Below are 24,251 nucleotides of genomic sequence, written 5' to 3'. Positions count from 1 at the left end.
TCTAGGGATGCACCGATACCACCTTTTCTCTTCCGATCCCGATATCGGAAATCTCAGTATCAGCTGATACCGATCACAATCCATTTTTACATTTTGGCAGATGCTTTTATACAAAGCGACTCACAGTGCAATTATTACAGGGACAATCCCCCCACAGCAACCTGGAGTTAAGTGCCTTGTTCAAGGACACAATGGTGGTGATTGTGGGGATCGAACCAGCAACATTCTGATTACCAGTTATGTGCTTTAGCCAACTACACCACAACCACTCTACATCATTGTTGTTTGCACCAATACCAGTGTTGTTTTTTTGCATAATCAGTTTAGAATATCTTTACATTATTCTGTGGAACTAATTGTGTAAATAACTCTTTAATATGTAAAGAAACACAAACCTCTAACATTATAAACACTACACATCATTTCAATATAAATGTATAGCTTATTAAGATATTTTTTGTTTGTTAACTAGAATACTGGATAATGTAGCAGAAAATTAACAGTAATTCCAGTATAATCAGTAGAAAAGTAAAAAAATAATGTATTGCAAAATTTTGTATCTGGACCTTAAAGGATTCAGTTCTCTTTTTTAATTTAGTTGTAAGATATCAGCTCACTTTTCATTCACACAGTAATTTTTTGGAACCCATTCAACTTAAATATAATTTGTAAACAAATATAATAATAAATCTCAATCGTGCACCTTCAAATTTTAAATCCTCACGTTTTAGTTTTTCCATTCTGAACTCTCTAAGAAGTCCTTTATGTTACTGTTTTTAGGCAAGTTCACAGTAGTTTAATTCGATTCCTATTCAAATTCTGGTTAAAAAAAAAAAAAAAAAAAAGCACCTGCAGTGCCGTTCTAAATGCATATTATTGTAAGTGAACCAAAATATTGAGCATCTACATCCGAGATGTTGTTTGCGCTAAAATATTGTGCAACATGTGAAGGCTAATGGTGCATTCACGTACAGCGTGAAGCGTGGCGCGATTACATACAAAGTCGATGTGAATAGACACGAATTCACGCCGAGCGTGAATTGCTTCATTCTCGTATTCACACAAGCGAGAAATTTGCATGACGTGTTGCCGCGAAAGCCTATCAGCACTGAGATTGTCCGGATGTCACTGACGTACTGACATAGTAGCAGATGAAATCTGGAAAAATTTATGAAAAAATTGTTGTAGCGGGGTGTGGGCACCCGGAATTGTATGACACAACGTCATATATGGAGACCGGACGAAAAAAAAAAAAGATATCGCTTGGAGGAAAGCGAGCGAGGAAGATGGACTACCTGGTAAGTTCTGAAAATTTGTGCGTAAACTTGATTTTACTTCACTATGAACCAAGTCGTAGAAGCCCCTCATGTTCTTTTCCAGAAGAGAAGGGGAAATACTCGCGGGTTTGCATTACTCACGCGAACGCGAGTTTAAACACAAATTTATAATCCAGCAGTTAAACTCACACCTCATATGTGAGGCGAAAATTTTCACCATTAAAATAGCTGCGGGTGTGTGTAAACAGAGCAGCGCCATTCAATAACGGAGCAGCGCGTGCATTTTATATATTTAATTGACTGCGATTCACAGAGCTATTGCACGTCTTGACCCATTAAACTTTTTTGTTTTGTTGAATTCAATATTATAAATTGTAAACAAATAATAAATGATGACAATAATAATAATAAATTGTTATTAATATTATTATTATTGACAATCTTAAATACAACAATAATATATTTAAATCGTGCATTTTTTAAACCCTCACACTTTTATTTTAACATTCTGAACTCTCCAGGAAGTCCTGTATATGTCTGTTTGTAGGCAAGTTCACAGTAGTTTAATTCGCTTCTTATTCAAATTCTGGTAAAAATGCACCTCCGGTGAACCGAAATATTGAGCATCTTCATCTGAGATGCCGTTCGTGAGTAGCACTCAAATATTGCGCACAGCTGTGAAGGCTAATAATAGCCGCGAGTGCATCACCAGCCTGTGCGTGAGTTTGTGTCAACAGAGCAGAACCATTCAATAACGCGCTGTGCATACTATATATTTACTTATTAAACAAAGCCTTTTGTGATTCACAGAGCTATTGCACATCCTCAAGTGGCTTTGAATAAAATGCACGAGTCATATTAACTACTTTATTTGTGTTTTTATGGTTCTTTTAAGTCATTTTTTGAGCTTGACAGTAATGAACATGACTAACACACAGTATCAGATTTGGATCGGGTTTGTCTGACCGATACCCGATCCGTTTAAAAGTATATTTAGTAACACAGCTGATACAGATATCGGAGCATCCCTGATTGTATGTTATAAAATTACAAGTGCACTGCTGAGTTCTTACAGCTAGACTACACACCCCAAAAAGACAACATAAAGCATCTTGACATCTGACCTGCACTTACATAAGCCATTAGACCCAAAAGTAATGCTCATCATTCAGCCTACCATAATCAATAATTAAACAAGTCTAGAACAAGTTGCACCATTAACCTGTAACCTCATGAATAGAGCTACCAATAAACAGTGATAAATATTTGGTCCTTGCCAATTTATTATCACAGCAAACATCTGGCTTCTCTCACAACTGCACTTCAGTTGGATTATTTGACAGCTGGAAGTTTGATCAGCAGGACGATTTCGACAAGCTTCTGCTACATTTCTAATGTCTAACAGAATGTTCTAGTCATATCCAATCATGCATAGCCATTAGTTTGTATTTGAAGTAGTTTGGTTAATAACTTCCATTACAGTCTCATTATTGTTTGATAGTTTGGTTTCTGTTATGACATCATTAGCCTATTGCCTAATTTACATAAGCATTCTGACCTTTAGATGATTGCCATTATGCATCACACACATTTATTTGTGTGGTTTCACAAAACAGATGGATTCAGACACTTGCCTGTCACCTTTTTTTTAAGCTAGATTTGATGCTCTGGCAAGTCTAAGCCTGGTTTATTTAAAGTGCTCCTTACAAGAACTGAAAATGAGATGTCCACAGATGAAATGTAGAGCAAGTTGGTTGTTTTTAGGTTAAAAAGACAATACAATGAAATAAACCACCTTGGTCATGTATGGTTCTAGCCAGAGGGCCAAATGAAAGGAAGACGACTTCTGATCTTCTGAATGCGTTTTGCTCCCTTAACTGTGCACATAAGAATGTGTTTGAGAGAGACACACACATATATTCATGATTGTGTGTATTCAGTATGTGGGTGTTATATAGGACAGCTATCAAACAATGAGCTAAAGTGAATCATCGAGCTCACAGTGCTCTTTCACACTCTAGGGGCAATTTAACACAGCACACCTTGCAGAGCCGTGCCCAGTAACTCAAACTAGCCCAGTAAGACAAAGCTGTACATTTCTGTCTTATTTAAAGCTGATTGACAACACCAGTGTATCCCACGTAATAGCTTAAAAAATTTCAGATGTGGTTTCTTCCATGGAACACCACATCTAAAATTATGAAGAATATCCTGGGCCACTGTTTTCCGAGTGAATGGGGACTGGGACTGTTAAGCATCAACACTACAAAACAACACCATGAAAGTGGCCCAACGTCAATCCAAGTCTTCTGAAGCCGTTTAATTGCTTAGTGTTTTATTAAGTCAAAAAGTTAAAATTGTATGTTTCATGGTAGAAAGGCATATGGGTTTGGAACGGCATGAGAGTGAGTAAATAATTAGGGATGTCCAAATATATTTTTTCTTTGGACAGTGAGTATGAGTACCGATAATGTGGTTCTCACTCTAGGTGATGCACGTGGTGAGTTGTGTGTGGATGCCACGGAGAAGAGTGTGAGCCTCCACATGTGCTAGGGCTCCGTGGTAACACGCTCAACAAGCCGTGTGATAAGATGCACGGACTGACTGTCTCGAACGCAACAGAGATTCATCCTCTGCCGCCCAAATTCAGGTTCCCTACACCACCAAGAGGACCTAGAGCGCTTTGGGAATTGGGGAGAAAATAATAATAAAATAAATCTAATGAAAATATATAAAAATAATTATTCAACATAATATTGTAATATTTTATCAAACGAAGAGCTTTTATACAGAACCTCAAATCACAATCAAAATAAAGCATTGGGGTTATATTTTATGAAAAAAGTGCTGCATAACAGAGCATCACAGATGTGATATTTTGTTTAAATACTATTACTATTGATTTACTGTTATTATTATTATTATTTAGTAGTAGTACATTGTATATTACATAACTTTAGACTAGTGATATTTTTCCGTCATTTAAATTAAGCTTTTATTTTGTGTTATGACGGCAGCTTTACAGTCCGATAAAGCCTGTCGCTACGTGAACGCAAAGCCTGTTATTTAATTATGTACTTTGTGCCTTGGGCTACAACGTGAATTTGCACTCTGTTCACGGTCTTCTGCTACAAACGGAGTGTGCGATGCTCATTATGGTGTTTTCCCTGTATGAGCAAAGGAGGAGCTTTAAAAGGTACTTGCAGCCGCTGTCAGCACAAAACTGACTCCACCCGTTCACAAGTATGGCTGTGTCAATATCGATATATCACAATATGTTTCTCACAATATTGTATCGATACTTAGATCCATGTATCGTGATATCTCATGATATTTTCAGTGCAGTCTGAGACGCTTCTACGAGACACAAAAGAGACTTAAAATGATGCAGCAGGATTCATGGTTTATCTCAAGACATGCTGGACCTCTCTCACCATATTTATTGATGTAATACATGAAATTTTATATATATATATATATATATATAAAGCTTAAGTCACCGAAATGATGAAAAACGAATGATAAAAGAACATTTGTAAAATGTATACTATGTCCGTAATTTAACAAGTTAGAAGATCCCCTTTATAATGAATAGCAGCACTTGCTGAAAGAGAATTTATTTCATATAGTGTTTAAGCAAAATTGACTTTATAAATGAAATATACCCAAATTAATTGAAATTAAACGCTAAATTGAATCATGATATCGTGATGTATCATGATATATAGAATCATGACGCGTATCGCAATACATATCGTATCATGAGGTAGCTGGTGATACCCAGTCCTTTTCACAAGTGCTCACGTTTGAAGCTGTAAGGCGGGTGCCAGTGAGTCTGGGCTACTCCTCGAGAAAACAAAAGGCTCTCATGAGAATTAACATCTGAACTCTCTCTCGCAGATGTAACAGCAACATCCGAGATGCAACATACTGTGCAGCTAACACCTCCCTTCTAAAGTATCTTCATCTTACTCCTCCTCCTCACTTAAAGCTCACTAAAAACCTATGCAATGTGAAGTGTGTACAAAAAGTAACTATAACATGTTTGGTATCATTTAAAGTCTCTCAGTGCTCTGGTAAACTGGTCTCATCCTCCCAGCCATAATGAAAAGCTAAAAGAAGTTATAAAATATGTGAAATGTGGTGTGCCCCTTAAAGGTGTGCCCTCCCCAGATCCTCCATACCTCCTGTATGTTAATCTACAGGAACCCCTCAACAGGGGACCAAAATCTAATTATAATGACAGACACCACCATTTGGTAAGCATGTTGAATTATCTGGGTATTTAAGGAGAGGCGACACATTGCTCAGGGCTCTCTGTAATCAGACGATCCCAAACAGTTTACTGTTTGTAGTTTATTTCAGGTGATTGCAATTCGTATTTCTTATGTTTTGATAAAATGTCTAACTTTGACTTATCAATGTCTAATTGGAATTGATGAATTGATTATGTTACCTGATCAATAAATTGTCAACATTTGATTTTATTCTGACTGACTCTGACATTGTGTTTCCCAAACAGATTAAACGATTCAGTATGTTACCGCAAGTCTGCGTCAGATTAGTGACGACTAATAATTGGCATCGATTCAAGTGTACTTGGTTTGCAAAGACAAAAAGGGAATTTCCGTTTAGAACAGCAAACGCTGCTTGACCAATCTAAATCTGGTGTCTTACCTCTGTTTTAATTTGATGTTTCTCCAGAGAAGTGTACGTGGGAAACCACGCATGGCCAATCCAAAGCTATTATAAGAGAAGTTATGTTGGTCAACTTACATCTGTAATAGTGGCCGTGACCTCTACTGAAGAAAACGTTAAGTTACATTCAAGTGTATGCAATTCCATGGGGCTATACTGAAGTATCTTTGATTGTGTAAACGTGAACGTGACCGATCTCAGGTATATAGCAATTACATCTGTTTGATGATCCAATACTGACCGCTTGTGATCGTGGAGACCCGTGTGTAGAGAAAACACGCGAGGACCTCAAAGCGACATAGTTTCTTAATCTAAACGGGTAAAGTACAATTAAAGGAGTTAAAGGAATAATCAAACATTCGCTCACTTTTAATGATACTCAGATATCATTAAAAACCTTTTTCATTTATGGAGTCAGATGAAATAACGAGATAATACATAAGAGAAAATGTATTTCATTTAATATTGTTGTGTTGCGTACAAGAAAGACTGTAACGCGCAGAGACCTTCACCCGTATTATTGGAGACCGTCATTGGACCGATAAACGGGCTTACAAAGTGGTTGAAGCGCTGCACATGCAAACTATATATTTACTAGTGCCCGACCGATTTATATATATACACCAAAATGATCGGCCGATATTAGCCTTTCACCGATATATCGGTATCGCGTATATGTTTACCTATACCCGCAGATATGAAAACTTTTTTCTGAACATATAAAGCAGAATACAATGCTAGGGGTGATATAGAATTGGTGTCATAATGTAGTTTGTCCAAACTAGTTTGTGAAATACATACTGGAAAGATAATAAACAATGACACCAACATTTTTCCCTTTTCAATATAACTAATATAACTATAACGTTAAGCCTGTCCCTGACAACCATGTCACTCATGTCTGTTTGCAATGTAAGCCAGCTATAATTTGTCAGTGCAGTTAGTAATGCAGCAGATTGAAAGGCAAGCAACTGTGCATCTTTTTGCAGATGTAAATGCTTCTTATTTTACAACATGCCCCTAATTTGCTGGTAGTATTAAACTAGTCAGCATTTGACTGATACTAAACAGTACTATTGATGTTTATTTTGCTATTTATTGTATTTTTATTTATTTAAATGGTCAGCAACTGACTGATACTAAACAGTACTATTGATGTTTATTTTGCTAGTTACTGTATTTTATTTATTCTTTATTTTCGCAGTGTTCATTTCTACAATTTGTTAATGTATAATAATAATGATGTCAAATATTCTTTGATAAAATATTTAAGGAAGCAGCCTTCGGAGTACATTTGCATAGTAATATTGGTGCAAAATCTGTGAACAATCCACATAGAAATGGTCTGTTTACATTCCAGCTCAAAAATTAACTATATTGGCCACCATATCGGTAATCTGTGAATTTCCCCCTCTAAAATCAGTATCGGTCGGGCTCTAATATTTACGTAGTTTGACATATCGTATCGGGACATCACTTTAAAAGATAGCAGAATTCTAATTTTTGGGTGAACTCTCCCTGTTAGTGCCAAAAGAGTGAAGGATTGGGAGTCAAACCTAGTAAGATGTGTTAGGCTTTATGTGGTCGAACGTGGGTACCACAATGTTAAAAAACAAGAAAACTATTTTTATTTGTGAATTTTTATTTGTTACCTTATCTGCATGCAGGAAGTCGCCTAATAATTAGCTGCAGCAATTAGCCCTAAAACACTGGATTAGCCACCTGCTAGCATACCACTAATCTATGACTGGATTAGCCTTCTGCTCACACATAAACTAGGCTACATAGGGACAATTCTGAAAAAACCCATGTTAGTTGTTCTCCAGCTAGCATACATATTAAATAAAAAGTGAACAAACTCCAGCAGCTTACTGTCAGTCATTAACATATGAAAGGCCTTCACACCTGACAGTCAACACTTCTCACAAGTATAATTTCAGCTGCGTACATCCATGAACATTCACAGATTCCTATATATTTCCTATATATGTCAGGTATGTGTTTTTGTCAGGAAATCTACTTTTCCATGTTATCTAAATCTGTTTTTTCCACATATATCTGGCAAAAGTGAAGATGTGCGGGTGTTTACAATGGACATTTTTCCCGAATTTGACTATTCATGATGTGGCAGATTCAAGGTTAGTAACATAAGGATTTTTAGGCTATCTATTTGCAGACACAAACTGCCTATCCTCTGGATTACCATGGTATTGTAATATCTGTATTAACTTCAAAGAATATTTCACCAAAAATTTTAATAATTTACTCAACATCAAGCCATCCCAAATGTGTGACTTACTTTCTTCTGCTGAATACAAAGATTTTTTAAGAATATTCCAGTTCTGTAGGTCCATACAATGCAAGTGAATGCTGACCAAACTTTAAAGTTCAACAAAGCACAAAATGCCAACATAGAAGTAATCCATAAGATTTAAATGGTTTAATCCATGTCTTCTGAAGAGATCCAATCGGTTTTGGGTGAGACATACTGTACATTTTGCCATTGCAGTCTCTAAGCACAATCGTGGTTTCAAGCTTGATTACACTTCCTCGCACTTGATACATTCGCAGAATGTTAGATGGCGCTAGGAAGTGTAATCAAACTTGAAATCATGATTGCTAAGGAGACTGCAGATGTCAAGATGTACAGTGAAAAAAATGTTTTGGTCTATTTTTACCCAAAACCTATTGGGTTGGTTCAGAAGATTATGATTAAACTACTGGAGTCTGATGGAATAATTTTATGTGGCCTTTATATTATTTTTTTGAGCTTCAAAGTTCTGGCCACCTTACACATACATTATATGGAAATCTTCATTTGTGTTCAGCAGAAGAAAGACATACACATCTGGAATGGCATGAGGGTGTGTAAATTATGAGAAGATTTTAATTTTTGGGTGAACTATATAAGTACTGAAGACCCACTAAAACATTAAATAACTATCACATATGCATCATGTCAACACAGAAAGAGTGGTGATATAAATGGAATATTACAGTAGTGTTTTGCCTGGTATTCCCCATATAACAATGGAGCTATTCTAAGGTTAGAGAGAAAGCCTATTCTGTGTCAACACTGATTTGCAAGGTAGGCCCTCTCAAATCACAACTGTGTGCGTGTATGTGTGTGAGACAGGGAGACCTGGGCATGGTCAGGAATCTTTACACAGCAGAGTTAAAGCTGCTCTGTGCCTGCATCAGTTTCTGTGTAAAGATGCAATGCTGCATATGTGCCTGCATAAAAGCCAGACTAAATTATTCCTGGTCTGACCCTCCTCAGCCCCAAGTATCAAAGGCAGTTCTGATGCTGCTTTTGTTCTGTGTAAATTAAATACAGCATCAGAGCACCTTGCAATTTTGTTGTGGTCATGACAGAGCATATATTTCATAATTGTTTCATATTTAAAAGCAAACACTCCAATTTTCATTAATTTCACATGTATATACTTGTAACTTTATATTTAAAACATTCATATTATTACATTTAGCAATTGTTGTAGCTGTGTAAACGCATTTGTGCCTGCTCTGAGCAGCAATAAAAACAGCCAGTGGAAACAGCCTTTAATCCTTTACTTTTGCACTTAAATGCCCTTTAGTATGTATACCATCCCTTTCATATGACATTTTAACACATTAATCCATCAGAATGTCGTCATATTCAAAATTATTTGAGTGTGAAGGCCTCTGTCAGGTGCAGGCAGGTAAACACACACACTCACCCGCAGGGCGGCCAGGTCGATGTCATCCAGACTCCGCGTAGGTGCGTTTTCTGACATGTTTACTGCAATTTATGAAGGCAGCGAGGATTATATACAAGTTCTCTAAAACAGCAGGTACAGGCGCACTATTGTTGTGATTTATTTTCTACGATGTTTATTTCAAAGGACAGTTCAGAAAAACTTGTGAGCTTCCAAGAGAAACATTTGGCTCGTCCCCGTCGCGTGCAGTTTAACCGCGTGCGAAAACAGCTGCAGGATTTCTGACCATTAAAAAAACCGTTTAAATCAGAGAACGAGAGATTCCCCAAGCGATCCTGTTCTTGCGATGAAATGTTAGTAGATGATGGTCGAGAGCTTAGCGAGCGTTTATTGATGATAAATGACCGTGCTTTAGCCTATAATCCTAAAGATTGCATGGCAACATTTACATGAGCTTGAATTGGCGCTCGGATCCAAACAGACATGCCACACTGCGCTCCGTCTCTACACTCATGTTGACAGCACTGCGTAAACTAAACCAAGCCCACCTCAATCAAAATCACTATATTTATAAACACACGAGCAGTATGAACAGAAATATATCAACAGAAATGTAGAATTTAGAAGCACAGCTCCAAAACAGCGGCTCTCGCGCAATCCGCGTCAATCTGCCACCACCTTCATGTTACGGCGCAACCCACGCACACGCCTTAAAACAGGATTTCTATCCGGATTTCGATGTCACCGCTCGCCTGAACAAATGTTCGCAGTTTCCAAACGTCTCTACAACGTGTCTCAGTTTGAAATATGCTGTCCCAATGTCGAAAAACAATTGGGACAGTAATATTCTTTACGTCGAATATTATTCCGCCCGCCTGGCAAACTTTCGTTCCCTCCTGCCGTCAGTCAGTCAGCGGCGCCTCCCGATTGTGCGCAAAACACTCCGGCGATTTGTTGGAGAGAAAGAGAGAGGGAAGAACAGAAAACCATAAACAGTCCTTTGTTTATTTTTAATCCCAGGACATTTATTTCAGCGACTCGTCACGATGAACGCATATTATTTAGCAAATATTCTTGAACGATTTGTCTCAGGACTCTTCTGGGGGGTAAAAAAACTTTGTTCATCTGGCGTTATATCTTATGTTTTGATATCTCCGATTGATCTCTCTCCACTGTCTTGGTATGATCCTATTCCTACTTCTGCTCTCTGTGCTCGGACTGTGACGTCCCTCTGCAAGAAAACACAACACTATTTTCCAAGCACTTTCATTTTTTTCTTTCCTCCCCCCACACTTCTCACTCCTGTCTTCCTGGATTGTTACAGTGCTACGGTGCTACAAAAGGGACAAACTACCTGAATAAGCTAGTTACAATGGAGACAGGTGGTGCCAGTACAATACCCCACCCTCTCAGGCAGGCACATACAGTAAAAACAGCAGTCACAGCAACTATATAGATATGTAGAATTTAGGAAAAAATAAAGCTCAATGTCTTGTGACGTGGTGATAATTTAGTCTGCAATCCAAGAACACATTTGTGTCAAACAAGCTTTATGTTACAAGGTCCAGGAATTATAAAAACACAGAGACTGTTAGACAAGGTTCATTTTAATCAAGATTTAGTAGGTTCTCATCAGTACTGTATGCTTTCTACAGAAAATCAATTCCATTTACATGAAAAATGCTACAGAGAAGTATACATTAATATGTCTGAACAATGTGGACAGTTGTAAAAAAAAACAAAAAAAATTGTCAGTTCATAAAGTATCTTGATTGCTTGATGTGATTGGAATGTTACAGTATGTTATGGTACTATCTACAGTGGTCAAAACCTAAAAGATTCTCTTAAAGGAATATTCCAGGTTCAATTCAAGTTAAACTCAATCAACAAGCATTTCTGGCATAACGTTGATTACAATTAATTTTGATTCGTCCCACGCTTTCCAGCAAACATCTGGGTTACAGTGAGGCACTTAAAATGGAAGAGAATGGGGCCAATCCGTGAATGTTAAAATACGGTTTCAAAAGTACACCACAAGACATAAACAATATGCACGTTAACATCATTTTAGTTGTGATAAAATCGCTTAGTCACTTATTCTGTGTAGTTATATCCAATTTAACAACTTTGTTGCCAAGGTCAACGTAAAATGACAGCATAAACCCTAAAACTATTTTACAGCTCTACATAAGTTTCTGCCTTTAAACCCTCCAAAAATAAGCCCCATTTACTTCCATTTTAAGTGTCTCACTGCAACCTCGATTTATGCTTTTTTTTTTTTTTTTAAAGGAGGGCAGAGTCAAAATTAACATATTTGGGAATCAACATTATGCCACAAATGCTGTCGATTTAGTTTAACTTGTATTGAACCCCGAATATTTATTTAATGTGCAAAGCCACATATAGTATTCTATATTATTTGTACAACAATACACAGGATTAGTAATAACTTGTTATAAAAATTAAAAATGTGTTGTTAAAATGGGGCAATGCCAAAATTAGCTTTGCTTTTCTGGCCTCCAGTCTGCTCTACTTGTGTTGATCCCTGTCCAAAACAGAAAGTGGAATCGTCTGGATTGCTGACATTATTACATAACAATCATTTCTCCTGGTTGTCATGGAGATGGGGGGTGGGGGGGTGTTGGTAAATGAGCTGAGACTCCCCCCGACCATCTCTCAATGTTTGATGCCCCACCTGATCCCTGCGCTGTAACACTTCCCTCTACCTGCTTCAAAAAACACTTAATCATTTGCATGAAGTGCTGTTTTTCCAGCTTTTTTAAATGTACGGTTTATCTATTATTTCCTCCTGCTTTTCTCTCCCAGGTGCCAAGACCAAGTCAGCTCTTTATACCAGTCACCATAACAACCACAAATGTTCTGACAGATTTGCTGCTACTGCATTGAGAAGTGTAGTGCAGACAGGAATGAGAAATAAAGAGAGAGGGAAAAGAAGATAAAGCAATGCCATCCACTCACACATTCTAACATTCTGTTCCTTGGTCATCAAAAATATTCCACTTGCGCTCTCTCATTCGCCTTGTTTTCTCTTCTCTTCTCTCCTCTCCTTATTCCTCCCTTTATATGTAGTATTTTACATTCTGTGCCATCATAAATACTCAGATCATTACATTCATGAGCATAATGGGCATTGAAACACATACATTTAATTGTCTCCATATAATTTAATGTTGCTGGCATCAACGTGTTTATCTTCTAATACATTATTATGCTAATCATCAATTAACTACCATTTTCTTTAGTCCAAACCAAACTGGAAGTGGTGTAATTCTAACTCTAAAATGTCATAACTTGATCTTTAGAAAAAATATGAATATGAACTTGCTCTTAAGCAAGTTTTAGTCAGTTTTAACATCGCCCCTTCAAGAGTCTGTCATGTAAACAAACCTGGGGTTAAAGCAGCTAATGCAGAGATAAAGAGGTGTATGTTTTCCTCTCAAAATCCTGTTCCCTTCTCCAGAAAGACGTATGGGCCCGCTGGCTTGAATTTACATTTAGAACGCCGATTTTGTGAATTGTGATTCAAAACATTGGGATCTTCTACGCGCTTGTTTCTCATTCATTTGCACTGTGCTCCAGCATCATTGTGAGCAAAGACCGCAATGTGCTATGTGCTTGTGGGCTTGTTATAGATTAATGTTGTCAGTTAGATCATCGTTTGGTTTTCAAATCAGTGGGGCATGGTTTAGAGGGTGAAGAGAGAGAGAGAGAGAGAGAGAGAGAGTGTGTGTGTGGACTGCAAATGTAGTCTGCCCCATTTCAGTATGAAACACCCACTTTTCACAATCAACCAACAAGCAATGGATAAAATCATGTCCCCGCCCTACATTTGTTTTCTTGTTCAATAAGCCGTTTCACACGGAAATACATCACAATACGGAAGACAATTAAGTAAACTTCCAAAAAGTAGCTTTAGGCTCAGTTAGTTCTGAGGATGTATGATATTTTAAAACTTAAAAAAAAAAAAAATCAGTGCAGTTAGTTCAGAGGATGTGATTTTTTTCCCCTCACCTTCGGTTTTACTGGCACACTTTAAACTACACTGTTTGATATTCTTCCCTACTATGTCCACACTTCCGTTGGAACCATTCCTTCTTTACTTTTAAGTGGAGGGAGCAAGTACTCCTCACACAGAAAGTGCAATGGGAAATGGACCAGGATGCCTCTGATAGCCTGTAGTTCTTGGCTGGCCTTTTCTGGGTCTGTAAGGCTGAGATTCTCAGCATTCACATGCTCCATCAGTTCATGCAAGCTGCGGATGGAGTCCAGAGGAAGACATCGGAAGACCTACAGAATGACACCATGAAGGAAAGCCATAAAAGTTCTTCAGTAAAACAATTTTTAGTGTTGTCACATTTATGGAGACAATTTAGGGACTCAAAAAGTATTTTGAATCTAAAAATTTCAAAATTAGGCAAAATATTTGTCTGAAAAAAGTAAATGTTTAAAATTATAACAGCAATAAATCCTGAAAAATTATGTCAATGATTATGCTTACTTAAAATATAACTTGAAGTTTGAAATCTGAGACTTGGCACTGAAAAGAACATTTTACAAAGAAGATTTGTGACTGAAAAAAAACTTGAAACTTCAGGCTTGTAACAAAAAAACAAAAAACAAAAGAGCACTTTTCTTTTCATTCCTACTTTTCAGACTCAAATAAATTCCTTTTCAGATTCAAAATACTCTAGTCCCTATAATGGCTACATTCACAATCCAAAGTTTAATTTAAACTGAAAACATTTTGGAAATATAATCCATAACTATTTAAACAGCACCTTTAAAATACCACGATTAGCATTGTGAGCATAAATATAGGGGTAGTATTACCAGCAAAGTGTATGGGAGTGGTGCTTTTGTCTAAGGCTTTACTGCAGAACTACTCAACCTGCAAATTACAGTAATTACAGGTTTTGCCATCATTTAGACCTGCATTCAGTGCATTCTCCCTGTGTATCAGTTTAAACCATTCACAGTAACTTTAATAGGACATCAGATACATTATTGACCGAGTCATAGTGTCCAGGACTGGTGGGACTAAAATACATGTCCCTCACCTTCTCATAGATGACAGCATTTGATTGGGCAATTTTGTTCCAAACATTGTTGAAGAAATGATCACTGACTGGATCGTCAATGTTGAGAGTTGGGTCAGATTTCGCTCCGAGAAGAACGCTGAGGAGAGAAGGTAAGTTAGATGAAAAAAACGTTTAGACTAAAACAAATTTACTCTCAAATTTATTTAGGTTCAACAGCCTGCTGGAATATATAAAAATCAACCTAGTTTACATTCAGTAGTTTGACACTTTTTGACCAAAGTTAAGTATTAATTATAGTAAATTAATAAAGTATTAATTTACATTTTTGGCTTAAATATTTTTTAAATATTACTTTATCTCTGTTCAGTAGTTAATCTGCACATTAGTGTCTCACACAAATAAAAGTGTGGAATGTGCAAACACAAACATTTGCTGTCAGATAAGGAGATTAATTCAGTCTAATCATATGATCCAGAGATACGCATCAACACGCTTGAGGTCACATCCCAAAGCCAGCAGTGAAATGTTCTACAGATTCATGCATCATTAGAAGAATCTCCTTGTTTCCCTTGGTAACCAAGAGATGTTCTGGTAGCTTGCAGTATGTAACGCAGCATGCCAACACAAATTGTTCCACTCACACATACACATCTCTCTCTTTCACTCACACACTCCCACACAGGGGAGAAAGTTAGTTAAAAGGGAAGCTGAGGTGCTTCACTGCACTAACGCAGATCTATCACAGATATTGCTACAGAACCACTCTTACATCGTAGAGATATTTTAAGCCCATGATAAATAAAGGCTTTTTATAGACAAATATGAAAAAAAGAGGAAAAGTGATTGGCTATTGGTGATTGGATATTTCACTAATAAGGTAACAAAAAAGGATTACATTAATCAAAAGCTTCCTCATTTTGCCCTGGACACACATACACACCTGAAGCACTCCTTCCGTAAGGCGAGTGCTAGTGGTCCAGCCTGGTACTCCTCTCCATTCATGACTGAGGGAACTCTTTCCTCATCTTCCACCAGCACCGCCAGCTCGCTGTCACGACTGCCCAGCATGCTCCTGTCATTGATGTTGGCTGACCCTGATTACAACGGGAGGAAGGACATTTTAAAGAACTTTAGATATGACCTACAATTCCATTATCCACCAGGAGATGGCCTTTGGAGCACATCTTCATCACAGAAATAGTAAGTATCTTTGCTTACAGACACAGAAGGCAGTCTGACTGTTATTACAGTAAAAATATCTAAACATCCTTAAAAAAAAATACATTTATTAGAGAAGAATGTTTTTTTTATAATCATGTAGGAGAATGTCCTTAAAACAAGGAAAAAAAAAAATTACCAATGGGGTAAATAATCAAACAAAAAAAACATTTATATATTCTCTGAAATCAAGTCTTAAAATATTTGCTTTAAGTAAATGTATTTGGTTTAAAGGACGTTTTGATATTTTACTGGAAAACAAGAGTCTAAGTCTTGTGACTTATTGTATTAATTTGATGTCACGTGTCTTACCTATGATGTAGCATCGGTCGTCAGAGATGAGGGCTTTGCTGTGGACATAGATGAGTTCTGTAACAGGGGAATGGGCCAGCTGAGTGTGTGTGCGCAGACCACACAGAGAAATATACTGAGTCCATTCGTCCTGCACTGATAAGGAGATGGGGCAGTCATTAAAACACTACATTGGCAAACCATCGGTGATATTGGTTAATGTGTTTGATTCTATAATGCATAGCTGAGTGAAAGATAAATAATTACGTATGAACAGAGAGAAGGAAAAGTGACAGATGGAGAACAAGACAGGATGTGAAAATCCTTAAACTGTTTCTTAATGGTTAAAATTTTAAAAACAAAATATACCAGAGTGGCAGAATAACACAATTATTTTCTTAATCAGTATTTGAGTCTTTTTCACAGTCAATAATCAAACATCCTTAAAAAGCTTAAAAAAAAGCTTAAAAAGCATTACTTGGAAGCTAATAACAGTATCTTGAATTAAACAACATTTTCATACACCATTAGCCAATTATTTTATTTTGTTTTAAGCATAAACCTCCTTAATATTTTTAGATTTACAGTATTCTTAAAACATGAAACTAATTACCAGGGGGCAATCAAAATTAAAAATTCAAAATAAATTAATTATTAAGTCTTATTATCTGACACAATTTTGTCCCTCAAGTATTTTGTTTTTTTGTTTTAAAGGGAAAGATCACCCAAAAATGAAAATGATCTCATTTATGAATTTCTTTACTCTGCTGAACAAAATCTAAGATTTTTAGGACAATCTCTCAGCTCTGCAGGTCCATACAATGTGAGTGAATGGTGACCAGAAATCTGAAGGTCTAAAAAGCATATTAAGGCAGCATAACAGTAATCCATACAACTCCAGTGGTTTTATCAGCATCTACAGAATATGATAGGTGATATTTCAGTCCTTTTTACTGAAATTCTCTACTTTCAAATTCTTCTTTTGTTTTTGGTAATTCACATTCTTTGTGCATATTTAAAATAGCATTCTCTGTGCATATCGCCACCTACTGGGCAGGGAGGACAATTTATAGTAACATTTAAATATGGATCTGTTTCTCACACATATATATTGCTTCTGAAGATATGGATTTAACCACTGGAGTCGTATTGAATAATTATATGCTGCCTTTATATGCTTTTTGGAGCTTCAAATTTCTGGCCACATTCACATGAATTGTATGGAGCTACATATCTGAGATATTCATGGCATGGGGCTGAGTAAATGATGAGAGAATTAAACATTTTGGGTAAATTATCCCTTTAAAGATATTAAGACATTTTTTGTGAAAAACAATACAGAAGTACTGAGAGATTTTTGCAGTGCAGACAGCTAAATAGTTTTTTGTCACACTTACTTTGTCCCTTTAATCGTGAAAGAATGGAGTATTCTCCTCGATTAATTGTCCTAAAAAAAAAAAACTGTTTCAAATACATTTAAGTAAAAGTATTTTGGATTGTGAAAGTGTGTGTTAATATACATGTGTTTGGGTGTGTGTGTGTGTGTGCACCTGTAGGTGAAGTGCAGTATAGCCTGAATGGCGTTTCCTCCTCCCTGACTGATGTCACCCTCAAAGCCGGGCAGCAGAGGAATCACAACAAACACCCTGTATTTCTTCCCCTCACTATACCAATTCAGAGTTACACACACAAAGAAATAAACAAGTTACACTTTTTGTCATGCTAGAAAAATAAATGTAATCAATCAAAAATTTCAAAGAAAATAAATTTTGCTGCATTAGCACACCTGTGAGCACGCAGTATTCGCTTGACAATAGCGTCTCCGATGGTGTTGTATACACTCTTCTCATCTGAACAGCTGATGAAGAACTGATTCTGTAAAAGAGGAGGAACAAAGAGAGATTTGGCTCACATGTTTGCTATACTCTTGGCTAAATCTGACATCAGGTATTGTAATAATGTGATCGAGTCAGCTGAGAACCATCAAGTTGAAGTGGCAGGATGCTGCTGTATTTGTTGTTCGATGATATTCTTGAGATGTTCTCCAATATTCATATTATTTCCTGTCATAAAATAGCTTCTTTGCTAAATATTCTATAGCCAGGCGGAATATGCAGACCTTTTCACATGTGCTGAACTGATTTGGGGGGAAATCTGCAATTCGGATTTAAACATGGTAAAATGTGTTAACCGGTTGGAGAGTAATACTACACTTTAATTGGTGGCTGAAAGCATAATCAAATCAGGCAAAATATTGACTAAATTATCACACAAGGAGTGGAGGATATGTATACATTTGTGAATGATTGGTGTTTTAATTCTGCAGAAATCTGTGAAGCTTTCTGTGATCGGAGTGCTGTGAGTTCTGTGATGATTTTGTGATTTTTCATTCATTAGATTTTTTTCCGGTTTTAATCTGGATGTAGTTTTAGGGCATCCATTACATTCTTCCTAGTTTAACTGACTGGCAGGACCCTGTTTCTGGGCACGAGGCAGATGACTATTGTGTTCCAGCTGAATGCAGTAGAATCACATGATACTGGTGGGAGAAATTTCTGCACACAAATCCTGTTTAACTGCGTGTGTGTGTGCGCACTGAGTCAGAGGGAAATGATGTTGGCTCACTAAAGTTATAGCGTGTGTGTGTGTGTGTTACCTCTAAATAAATGTAATGTTCACTCTTCTCAATAACATGTACATAGGCATTAAGAATAGAGTGTTCACATGTGCCAGCAGACCAGCGATCAACAGAACGAAGAACCTGGAAGAAAGAAAGAGGGAAGAATAATGTCAGAAAACAAAATACAGGAGAAAGGGCAGAGAAAACAGCATGAAATGTAATTGAAAATTGTGTACCTGTACAGAGGCTTTGTTGGCTCCAGGGACAGTGAATGGCAACTTATCTGCTGTGCTGTGAGATTTCGGCAGTAGGTACGGGAAGAAGTCAATCTTGTACTTATTCTTAAAGATCTTAAAAGACATACATGTATAACAATGTAATTTAAAAATATAAGAAAAAGAAAAGTACTGATAACCGTTTCTACCGTAGACTCATAAAAGAAATATTTAAATTTGATTTCTGACCTTAGTGAAGTTCCAGCGCTGGATGAAGTGGCGTGCAAGATCTCTGGCTGCTTTCCCGTGGTGCACAGCACCCAGATCACGCCAGGGGATGCGTGGCACCAGAGTTCTGTCAACATTGTCTGTGGGTGTTAAGTAAAAATGAGATGTTACACCAATGGCTGAACCTTTCATTTAATGGTGATTAAACTAGTTCAGGACCCATATTTTACATTGGCAACCCAACACAGTAACACAATTGTTCATCATACACCAAAATAATTGAACAAAATTGTCCTTAAAACCAAATATGAACTGTATTAATATTATTATTAACTGCATAGGCCCAACAATATGCAATATTGATTTGAAAATGTGTCTTGAATTTCAATGTTTTCATGCTCTTGTCAGTTAGTAATTTTCTGCAAACTGGCCATGTCTTCCTAATTTGGCTAGCTTCTAACAAATTACAGAAGAATTTGCACCAAATTACTGTATATACTGAGAGGAACCACAGCCTTTGAAATCAACAACAAATTAATGTATGCCAAGCATTTTATTAAAGTTGATAAGATTTATATTTTGTTATCCTGTCCAAACAATGCATGCTTATATTATTATTTTGCATGTTTTTCCTCTACTGTCCACAACCCTATCAGAACTGACCTGCAACTCATCAGTCAAGAACCACTGCCTTAAATAGATTCTGGGTTCAACTCAAGTTAAGCTCAATCAGCATAATGTGGTATAATGTTGATTATCACAAAAAATTATTCAGATTTGTCCGTCCTTTTCTTTATAAAAGCAAAAATCATGGCTACAGTCCGGCACTTACAATGGAAGTGAATAGGCCCATTATGGAATCTGCAAAGATGTCATTGCTGCATGTGGATAATGTTTTTATGAGAACTATTTGAAGTAGTTTAACTGTAATAGAAATGTTTCACGTTATTAATGTCTTGACTATACATTGTGATCAGCTGAATGCCACTTTGATTAATAAAAGTACCAATTTCTTTCCATAAGAGCAAAATCTGTACATTATTCCACCAGTGTTAAAGTATTTTCTGAATTAGTTTATAGTTCTACATTCACAAAAAGTGAAAAATGGGTGAGAATTACTGCATAACATTTGGATTGGACTGAGTACCTTGAAAGGGCTGGTCCAGCTGTGTCCAGTCTTTCTTAATAAAGTTGCTGTAATCTTTTCCCAGCCACAAGAGGGCGTTACAGCTCAGGTCGACTTCATCCTCGCACTCTGGAGCTGACACAAATTCTGTCAGAGGAACAGCAGAGCCATCCACAGCATCAGACTGAGAGAGGGAGAGAAAATAGAGATGGGGAGGGGGGGGAGAGAGAGAGCGAGAGAGAGAGAGGAGTAAGGAATCAATACTTAATGTAAGGACAACAAATCACTCACAATTAAATATCCTGGTTACACATTTACCTCTGGGGATGCTTTAGCATCACTGGCTGTTTTTTGAATTGCCAAATCACTCAGCCTATATTCACTGTCATCCCACCTTCCAAAGGCAAGGTCCAACCCACCCACGAAGGCCACTGATTGGTCAATGGCAACCATCTTCTCATGATGAGCCCAGAGCAACACAACTGCGGACACATGATCAGGGTGACGCATCACCTAGGCAACAGAAATCCAAAATGAGTCATATTTAACATGGTCCAGAATAAAAACAGTAAAGCAGCTATCAATATGTTTAAGTAATAATTAAGTGTAATTATTTTATTCCGACAAAAGAAATGACAGCAGAAAAAGAATATAACAGAGAGAGAAAGGGTGTGCGGTGACACTTTACAATAAGGTTCCACTAGTTAACATTGGTTCATGCATTAGGTATCATGAATTAAAGTGAACAATATATATATTTATACATAATGTATTCATCTTTATTTAAATGCTAGTTAATAAAAATACAATTATTCATTGTTAATTCATAGTGCATTAACTAATGTTAGCATATACCACTTTTGATTTCAAAAGCGCATTACTATGTTAAAATTAACCTTAACCATGATTAATAAATGTTGTAAAAGTATTGTTTATTGTTAGTTCATGTTTACTAATGTTAACAAATGGACCCTTAATGTAAAGTGTTACTGTATGTGCTTGTGTTGTGTGAGGCATATGTTTGGAGTTCGAGAGTGTATGCATGTTAAGAGGTCAATATTTCAAAGTATCACAATATTTCACAGAAACTCACGATACTCTAGTGTTAATGAATCAATGTATAATTTGTAAAGAAAAATAAAATAAAAAATTACTAATATTTTTGGGGTATTGCAAAATTAGGTCAACACATTTTTATTGGACCAAAATGCAAACCGAGAACAAGCTAAGAATACAAATTAGAACTCAATTTATAAGGATGTCAGTATAGATCATCCATTTATCTAGAATAAAGGGTTTCCATGTAAATGATAAACATGCTAGAAACAAAGCATGTTATTCCACTCTATTTTTTGTTTTACTGGAATTGCCGTTCCGATGCTCGTCGCTACTTTATGTTCTATGATCAGGTAAAGCATGTGTCTTGCGGAAGAACAATGTTTTTGTTGTGCTTCGCTCTGCTCCTCTGCGAGGATAAATGTGGTTCGAGTCTCCGGTGTACACATGGATACAGGATATCTTATCAGAGCAAATGGACAAATAAATAATGAAAGAAAGGAAAAGACGGATTTCCGGAAACATGTCATCTGAGATGGTAAGTGCCATATCATATACTGTTGTTTTGACTTATTGGAAAAAGTAGAGCCTGACCGATATGGGATTTTTGAGACCAAAGTCTATTTTAGAGGGGGGAAATTCACAGATTATCGATATGGTAGCCGATAGTTAATTTTTGAGCTGGAATGAAAACAGAACGATATGACTATACAAAGGTACTCAGAAGGCTGCTTCCTTAAATATTTTATCAAAGAATATTTGACATCATTATTATACATTGTCAACAAATTCTAGAAATGAACACTTTTATTAAAGAATAAATAAAAATCATCAGTACTGAATGTTCCGTATCAGTGACTTGCTGACCATTTAAATAAAGAATAAATACAAATACAATAAATAGCTAAATACTAGGGCTGTCAATCGATTACAATTTTTAATCGAATTAATTACATGGTGTCCCGATTAATTCATTGCGATTAATCGCATATACAAATATTTGCTGAGAAAGCCCCTCATATAACAATAACTCAATATATAATGATTACACATACTTACATCAATATATCATTATACATAGTTATCTTTAAATATTTAAAAAATTATATATATATATATATATATATATATATATATATATATATATATATATATATATATATATATATATAAATATAAAAATATTCAGATAATTAAAATGCTTTACATTCCTGTAGCTGAAGAGTTAATCATTGATAAGGCAATACAAAAAGCGGCTTTAGAATACAATGTATTGTTTATTACCATATTATTGAACATAAGTCAATCATTGGCATACAGTTCACAGCAATCCATTTCACAAGTGAATTTGTCAATCAGTTGGAGATTTACACCTACGTCAGACATCTCGGGTGTGTTGCGTCATAAGCATAAAATGTTTAGGTCACTGTGTCAAGTTAAATATAGTTTAATACTCAATCTTTAAACACATCTTGAGATCCCTTAGTTCGCATTTGCGCTCCTTCGAGTGTTATGAACACAAGAACATAATGCATGTTTGTGTTGTTCTGCCTACTGAAGTCTTTTCTTCACTGTATAAACTGCGCGTTGCTCATACAGCTGAAATTTCACTGAGCTTAAGTGAACAGGTGGTACTACAAGTTTGCATTACTCAGGAATCTTCCTTATTAAGGTCCGTGGGCATGCGATTAATTGTGTACATTTTTTTAACGCATTTTTTTTTGTAAAATTAAATCGCAATGAATTAACACGTTAAATCGACAGCCCTACTAAATACACATTAGTACTGTTTAGTATCAGTCAAATGCTGACCATTTAAAAAAAGAATAAATAAAATAAATAGCTAAATAAATATCAGTACAGTATGTTTAGTATCAGTCAAATGCTGACTATTTTAATACTACCAGTAAATTAGGGGCATGTTGTAAAACAAGAAGCATTTACATCTGCAGAGTCAAGAGATAAACAGCGGCAGCGGTGTAACACCATATTCTGCCATCCAAGTTCAGGGGAAACTTTCAATGGTGGAAAACCAGGCTTTTAAATAATACATTTTGTAAATGCAACGACTGGAATTGTTCGGTTGAAGGGGGTACCAAACTGCGAATCCTTAACAAAACAGTTTGGTGAATACATGTTTACACTTTAGCTTCCACTCAGCTGATAAGTAATAAAAGTAGCTACGTGGTTAGCTTGTTAGCAATAAGCTCATTGTCACAAAGAGTAAAAGATGGACTAGCATTGTGTCTCACAAACTAGGTAACAACATAGCATGAAATCAACACTCGACTGACACAATCCACCACCGCACCGTTGTCTGCTGAGCTGCAAATAGATGTACTGATGCTTCCCTTTCAATCTGCTGCATTACTAACTGCACTGACAAATTATAGCTGGCTTACATTGCAAACAGACATGAGTGACATGGTTGTCAGGGACAGGCTTAATGTTATAGTTATATTAGTTATATTGAAAAGGGAATATGATGGGGTCATTGTTTATTAACTTTCCAGTATGTATTTCACAAACTAGTTAGCAGCTTACCGAGAAGACACAGCTGAACTCTGCACTACTTAACTCCATCCTGTCTGCAGAGCCACCGTCAGTTCAGTAAGGTTTGCTGGACAAACTAAATAATGACACCAATTCTAAAGCATTGTTTTCTGCATTATATGTTCTGAAAAATGTTTTCATATCTGTGCATATCGGTAAACATATGCCGATACCGATATATCCGTCATGCACTAGGAAAAAGGAAGTGTTC

General features: G+C 36.4%; 2 protein-coding genes across 6 annotated transcripts in view; both read right to left on the bottom strand.

The window, feature by feature from the left end:
* LOC127620346 (misshapen-like kinase 1) overlaps positions 1-10,966 on the bottom strand; it is a 66,115-nt gene extending 55,149 nt beyond the window's left edge. For all 5 annotated transcript variants that reach the window (XM_052093559.1, XM_052093565.1, XM_052093572.1 and 2 more), the window contains exon 1: positions 9,695-10,966. In XM_052093559.1, coding sequence (XP_051949519.1) covers positions 9,695-9,751 — 57 coding nt within the window. In that variant the 5' untranslated portion in view covers positions 9,752-10,966. The remainder of the gene's footprint in view (positions 1-9,694) is intronic.
* Positions 10,967-11,269: 303 nt separating this feature from the next.
* The window catches only part of pld2 (phospholipase D2), a 41,889-nt gene continuing 28,907 nt past the window's right edge, over positions 11,270-24,251 (bottom strand). Inside the window, exons 14-25 of the mRNA XM_052103699.1 lie at positions 20,750-20,944; positions 20,453-20,615; positions 19,327-19,445; positions 19,099-19,212; positions 18,899-19,003; positions 18,029-18,117; positions 17,793-17,906; positions 17,640-17,689; positions 16,264-16,398; positions 15,674-15,827; positions 14,752-14,869; positions 11,270-13,981 (exon numbers count right to left, since the gene is read on the bottom strand). Coding sequence (XP_051959659.1) covers positions 13,757-13,981; positions 14,752-14,869; positions 15,674-15,827; positions 16,264-16,398; positions 17,640-17,689; positions 17,793-17,906; positions 18,029-18,117; positions 18,899-19,003; positions 19,099-19,212; positions 19,327-19,445; positions 20,453-20,615; positions 20,750-20,944 — 1,581 coding nt within the window. The 3' untranslated portion in view covers positions 11,270-13,756. The remainder of the gene's footprint in view (positions 13,982-14,751; positions 14,870-15,673; positions 15,828-16,263; positions 16,399-17,639; positions 17,690-17,792; positions 17,907-18,028; positions 18,118-18,898; positions 19,004-19,098; positions 19,213-19,326; positions 19,446-20,452; positions 20,616-20,749; positions 20,945-24,251) is intronic.

Source organism: Xyrauchen texanus, chromosome 3, assembly GCF_025860055.1.
Source record: "Xyrauchen texanus isolate HMW12.3.18 chromosome 3, RBS_HiC_50CHRs, whole genome shotgun sequence".
Taxonomy (NCBI): domain Eukaryota; kingdom Metazoa; phylum Chordata; class Actinopteri; order Cypriniformes; family Catostomidae; genus Xyrauchen; species Xyrauchen texanus.
Note: the sequence above shows the minus strand (reverse complement) of the source record. Positions and strands in the feature narration are given on the sequence as shown.